General features: G+C 31.1%; 1 protein-coding gene across 1 annotated transcript; it reads right to left on the bottom strand.

Annotated features, from left to right (window-relative positions):
• Window positions 1–2,203: 2,203 nt before the first annotated feature.
• Window positions 2,204–4,004, bottom strand: LOC148803052 (exopolygalacturonase-like). Its single transcript, XM_088896815.1, has 4 exons — window positions 3,823–4,004; window positions 3,412–3,723; window positions 2,791–3,303; window positions 2,204–2,691 (listed from the first exon to the last, which is right to left on the bottom strand). Exons 1-4 carry the CDS (start codon window positions 3,940–3,942, stop codon window positions 2,440–2,442), a joined length of 1,197 nt encoding a protein of 398 aa, XP_088752941.1. The 5' UTR covers window positions 3,943–4,004; the 3' UTR covers window positions 2,204–2,439.
• Between the last annotated feature and the right edge of the window lie 3,164 nt (window positions 4,005–7,168).

The raw sequence follows: 7,168 nt of genomic DNA, 5'->3' as shown, positions 1-7,168 counted from the left end.
ATTTAAATTATATTTTATTTTTTAAAGTTAAAATTGTATTATTTGAATAACATTTAAATTGAATAATTCATAAAATTATAATTTATATGGTTACTACATAATTTCAATGATGAATTTTGTAAAAATATAGAATTATTAAAAATATGAATATTATTAATTCCATTATAATTAATTTTTGTGTTTTGAATAAATATTTTAATGTTAGTATATACTTTCATTGTAATATTTGAATAATTCTAAAATATTTTTAATTGACACTTTCATTTGATTGATGTACATAAAAAGTTGGGGAGAAGATAAATAGGAATTAGAGATAGTTTAGGAGATAATTTCTATACTAAAGTAGAGATAATTTATGAGATAAATAGGAGTTGGAAATAATTTATGAGATAAATAGGAATTAAAGACATTTTTTAAAAAGTGGGGGGAAAGTGGTGCTACTTGGATAAACATTAGAAAAAGCTAATCCCTCTTTCTTATGGTTATTGGAAATAGTTATGCCTATATAATTTACTTATTGGTTTAATGGGTAGTTATGTGGAATTAAAAAATTAAAAAATTCAAAATAACAAGAAATTAGGAGGGGGTTTGGAGCAAGGAGAGGCATGATGACATGAACCGTCTTGCTATATATATAGATAGATATTACGTATTATTTAAAGTATAGTATATATTTTTGGGTAAAATACTCAAAAAACCCTAGGTATTTGAAATATTAGACAACATCATTATTTCTTGACAGAAGGGTACAATGTTTATTTTTCCCCCTTTTTTTTCAAAATTCCAAAGCGTGGCAACCATCGATGTCCTGCTAATACTATGATCTTCTAAATTTAATTCACAACACAAATCTATGTAGATCCACATAACAACAACTAACACTCCTCTATCTTAACCCAAGTTAAAACAAACGAGAAGCACACTTCAACATATACAAAAGTGGGTAAAATAAATACAACTCTATGACCCAAACAAAATGGTTCATCATTCTGAATTTGTGTCTTCACAAAGTAGTCTTGAAAGTTGATTTTGACATTTTGAAACATAGAAGAAGGAAGAGGATGACTACTCCAGGAACTCGTATAATCTCCTTGCTGATAGGAGGCAATGATCATTCTTTCTACATTCCACACTCATCTCCTTGCTTAACTTTTGACAATAGCACAAAGTATTCCTTGTTATATCGAGGTGGGTTTTTTATAAGGGAAAAGATGGCTGAAGCTAGTAGATAATTTGGGGGATAGAAATCATGCCATGCCAGTTGAGATTGTTCTTTCTTGCTAGAAATTCTTAACCAATTGGTTCTAGAGGTTGTTTGAATACGAGGTAGCTGTTTATCGAACATGGCAACAATTGTTATTATTTCTAGAAAACTTGTTGTCATCATGAATAGCAAATAAAGGCTTCAAATAGTGAATTGGATATATTTTTGTTGTGAATAGAACAATATCCTAAAAGAGGATGCATTTTTGAAATTATAGACAAAGAAAGTGGATGACTATCAACTCTATGTGTTTTGATAATAATAAGCTCATTGAGAACCTTAGGAATTTGCTAAATTAAATGTGCAACTGTATCCATTAAGTTAAGAATGATTAACAAATGCTAAGAGAAGTAAAGCATGAATAGAGATTTAGGTAGTGTCAATCATTGTGAATCATTCTAATGAAGATGATAATTCAAAAGATAAACCAAGAAGGACGTTTACTACCAAGGAGAAGCCTATTAAGAAGCATTGTATTATTCCTATGTTTGTAGTGCCATATCATGTTTGTGAGTGTAGAGTTAGTGGTTTGCTAGCTATGTTCTAAGATAGAACACACTGAAAGTTTTGGATAGGACCCATAAAGACTATCCAAGGGTATCTAGTCTTTTAAGTAAGAAATTGAAATCATGTTGTAAAATTAACGATAAGACCTATAAGATTATCCATTATAACAATCTTGCCAGCACCTAGGAAGTGCAATTGGTTATATACCCTTTGTTGGCACCTTCCTCTTAGGTTAGGCTACTTGGGGCGACAATAAGACCAATTTTGGGTGTGTTAGACTACACTTTGATATCTCACTAAATGAATTTGATGATCTTAATAAATACTTGGAGAACCTTAATGAACTTTGTTAAGTTCCTAGGAATTTCTTTCCCTTATCAAGCTCAAGTTTTAATGAGATCCAAGTTATTAGATGATTGTGCCAACTACCAATTAGAAGGATCCCTTGATTAAAGGAAGTAAAATTAATTTAAAGCCTTGGAGATATCCTATATTAGATGTAGGGATGGGAACAATGCAAATTTAGGGAGGGTTTTGTAAATTGTAAACCCACATCTAATTTTGTGTTACATATAAGTTCTAAAATAGCAAAATAGCATTGCACACACATCAAAATTTGAATTATTTAATTAAAACATGTAGAAAATACATAAATTATTAAATATCCTTCACGCAGTTGTTCCTGCACTGGGTGGAACGCAAATAGGTGGAACCTGATGGCCAGTAAAAGTGGGCTTGACATTTAAACACGTAGAATTTCCGGGTCCTAGTGGTCCATTATAAACCAAGTTGATTTCTCCAATCTCCACATTCTCACAAGGCACAGCTGGACTGCATGAAATTATTACACATTCTTGTGTTGCCGAAGTGCCATGAATGTTTTCAAATTTAACTCCACTCACCTTAACACGTGATGGTTGCTGCAAAGAAGAAAACAGGAAAAAAATATATCATTAAACCCACTAAATCTTTATGTTGTACTAAATTTCCCTTAATACTAAGTAAAAAAAATTGCTTACCTTGTCACAGATTGCGTGTGGACAGTAGTTTTGGTCTAAGATAATTGGATTAGAGACATTGTTCATAACTATACCAATAAAAGAGATATCGGAAGCACTTCCAGGCTTAGAGTTGGGCCATGTTTTAATCCTCACACCATTAGCCGTATTTGTCAAAGTGCAATCACTTACATGCACTCCAACCACTGGTTCTTCATTGTCATATTTGCCTAAACTTCCAATGCTAATGCCATGCCCTGGTCCACATGTTACCTTGCTGACAGTTAAATCTTTAGTACCATCACCAGCTGAGACGCAATCATCACCTGTTCCAATTGTAGTATCCAAAATTTTCACTCCAGTTGATCTTCCAACATGGATGCCATCAGTGTTAAGACTGTTCTCTGGTGCTGTGACGGTGACATGTTGGAAAGTCACATTGTTTCCACCAAATAGAAAAAGGTTAAACATCTTGCTATTCAATGAGGTTATGTCATGGATGACACCATTGGTGATAAAGTTGAATCTTACGTTCTGTTAATTGTACCAAAACAAAAGTTTAATAAATTTTAATGTCATATCATTAATAGTAAGCAAAATAGAGTTTGGATTAATTGTACTTAATTCATCGAAAAAACTCACTGTTGGCAGTAGCCGACAAGTGTCAAAATGTAGGCTACAATCGTTCGCTTTCCAAGCCTGTTGTCCTTGGCCATCAAAGGTTCCACCTCCAAACACTGTGAGGCCAGTGATGGTTTCAAAAACAACCCAGGCATCGGATTTAAAGGCAGATGGATCGGCTGGAGCCTGTACCACCCCTTCAATCCGAAAGTTTATTTGTCCTTTGCAGGGTCCTAGAAACTTCACTTCATTCAATGTATACGTCCCTTTTGGAATAAAAACTTGAGCTGTCCCTGTTGCTGCGCATGCATCTTTCCAAGCGTTCAACAGAGCCTTGAGTGTGTTTGTGTTTATACATACAAAACAAAACTTATAATGAATTTGGCATTCTACATATTGAGTAAATATCATTAAAGTCTATCAAACTCTAACCTGTGTGATGTCTGCACCGGCTGCTCCACCATACTTTGTCACGTCAAAATCTTGGGCCTCTGCAACACACAACAAAAAGAACAATAGAAATACGATTTGAAGATTCAATTTGGAACCCATTTTCTATTCTTGCCCTTCTACTTTCTTCTTCCTCTTAGGATCTATTCTCAATTGGTGCTAGAGTTTAAATGTTGATTATATATATAATAGAAGGTGTTCATGGTCTTCCACTTTATCAAAGTTACAAAGGCCAAAAACCTTGCAAAGCCAACCACATGTCAATAGGCTAGGTTACCAATAACAAAAACTTTTCCTAAATATAGATCCAGATCTACAACTCATCTATTTTCCCTCTCATTTTCCTCGTTCTTCCCCTATTAAGGAGAGACCCATGTTTATGAGCACCTGACCCTACATGTTAAAATAGACATTTCCCTTCTTTTGACCTACCCTCTCTCATTTTCTCTCCCCTACCACCCCAGCTAAGTCATCTTGCCTTTTGTGTTATTTAATTAAATAAAATATGTTTTACTAAATTTTGTGTTCATCCAAACAAATAATACATATTTACGATTAACAATTCCAACTAAAAAATAAAAGAAATAATATTTCAAATTAGCATTTTATAACTATATGAAATAAATAATCTATCAAATTCAAATTTACATCAAATGGTGATTTTAATCATAAGAAATTTATACAAATAAAATATTAATAAGAGAATAACTATCTTAACACTTCAAATTTATAAATTTGTGCATGATATATATCTTACAATTTTTATATATTTGTATAATTATTAGTTGATATTTTAATCTATGTTATATAACATTAGGCCACTCACCTACTACCCAAATAGAAGAATAGTTTCTTTTGTTAGATTTAAAAATATAGTTTTTTATACAGATAAAATTATGTGGTATAACCATATGGTGAATCTTTTATGCAAAATTGGAGGAATTCAATGGTAGAAAACAAAAATGCCTTAAATATGGGATTTAATGAGAGAATGGGAGTTAATACCTTAATCATAGGTCTTATTGAAGGGAATTTGATGAATTAAAAGTGATGACAATGAAGACAATAATTTTAAGATTCTTATTAAAACTTTTGTAACAAAGGTGGGTCTGGATCTAGCGCAAATACAAGTGTGTGTACCTAGTTGTGTAACCAATTGTAAATTAACTCATCAATGTTCCTTATGCTTGGGACCCACATGGGATATGAGCCTCATGTATATAGAAACACTAGTGTGTTCGCTTGTGATTGGCTACACACCTAAGTTTGCACACTTGTGTTGAGATCGAATGTGCTCTGTACACCAATCTCATAACACACTTAGCCATGCATTGGGAGCATCTCCCATGCATGTATGTTGTCATTAAGAGATGTTCCCAATGCACAAGTACAATGTGCTATGAGAGGATGGTGTGAGGAGTAAATCCAAATTTACTTGTGTTCATATATAGTAGATCTCCTGGCAAGAAAGACTAATTGAAGCATAATGTGCTGATGGATTTGTTGCCTTTCAACTTTAAGACTTATATTTAAATAGTCTTGTATTTTAATTTGTTGTTTAACCAAACATTCAAATTGATTAGCTTATCACCCATACAATAAATTTAATCAAGAGTATGTTTCAATTTTACTAGTATAAAAAACATTAACTTGGTTAACAACCAAATGACCTTATTGGTTGACTATTGACCTATTTAACTAGGTCAATAGGACATGAGAAAAGACATTTTTTTTGGTATTTTTAGCAGTTTTCATTATTAATAACAATAAATTCTATTTGCATATTTTTTGTTTAATATGAATATATAATATGATATTAAAAGATATGCTCTTTTTTTGCAAATTTAGTAAAAATTGTAATATTATTGTTATTGTTTAATTTATTAATCTCATGTTATCTTGTTAGGTTAGGAGGAAAATACAGTTTCAATTGATTTTTATAACATACATTTTTTTGTCAGTGATTTTTTATCATATGCCTAAATCAATTGGTTACAAAAAACCAATAACTTAACCACCATGCTATTGTTGTAGCAAATCAAACCACTAAACCATTTAACCTAGTTTGTGGATTATGGGTCAAACATTAATTCTCTTGCTCCTGATTTTAATTTTATTTCTATCATTGATAAAGGATCATTATTATTTAGTACACTTACTTTTTTAATATGACAAATACACATTAATGGAAATGAACCCACATTTTCTACAAAATTTCTATTTTTAAGAACCTTTTGTTTTTATTTATTTATTTTTAATTTTTATTACTTGAATTAAGGAATTATAGATTGACCCATTTAACCAAGATGATTAAATTACTTACCCACCACCTAGATGGAAATAATGGATCATTTCCATCTGTTAGCATTATTGGCCCTATGTAATTTGATGATCACAAATTCACTAAGGGCACTAATGTGTTTGAAGAACAAGTATGCAGATATTGTAGTTGTTTCCATAGATGGATTAAGTGGTATAATGAGAGAATAGATTTAACACCTTATATATGAGACCTGATGAAATTGAATATGAAAATGGTTTTATTTCTAATTTGTTTTAAGTTTTATGTGCCATTTTCATCATTAATACAACTATTTCTTGTTTATCACACTCATGTTTGTTTAACATGATGAATACATAATATTAAAGATGCGTTCATAATTTGTACAAATTATATTCCTTTTTGTATTTTTTTTGTATTTCATTTATTTTGAATTTTTATTGTTCAATTATTACATCATGGGTTGGCCCATTTGATTCAAAATGGTTGAACTTCTTACCATCATCTAGACGAAAATATAGTTTTGTTTTTGAGTTGATTTAAAAAATATGTCTACACTATTAAAATTGTTATGAATGGATTTAATTAGTAGAATTTAATGATAAGAAACAAAAACGCCTTAAACATTTGAATCAATGAGGCAAAATGGTAGTTAACATCATAAATGTAGGATTTAATGAGAGAAAATTGAATAAACTAAATAATAATATTTAGATTACCATTTTTTCCCTCACAATAAAGAGGGACCATATTTCAAAAAGCATAGTATTTTAGTCAAGAAAAACCCCATAAAACCTAAGACCCTATTCATACTTTTTATAATAGTATAGATATAGATATAAATTGTAATAGTCATCTCATGGTGGCTTGATCGCATAGGTTTTCTTCACCCTTTATTTTGCATTTAACTTCACATGTATGGATAGGATAAACATCTCATCCATCAAGGCATATTAGCTATAAGAAATAACATCACCATCAGTTATCAAGTAAGTGCCACGTATTCCCTCATCATCTACTTCATGTACAAATTGCAAAACATCCATT

The sequence above is a fragment of the Nelumbo nucifera genome, chromosome 1 (genome assembly GCF_055504915.1).
Source record: "Nelumbo nucifera cultivar China Antique chromosome 1, China Antique-T2T, whole genome shotgun sequence".
Classification (NCBI taxonomy): domain Eukaryota; kingdom Viridiplantae; phylum Streptophyta; class Magnoliopsida; order Proteales; family Nelumbonaceae; genus Nelumbo; species Nelumbo nucifera.
This window is presented reverse-complemented; position numbering and strand designations above follow the sequence as displayed.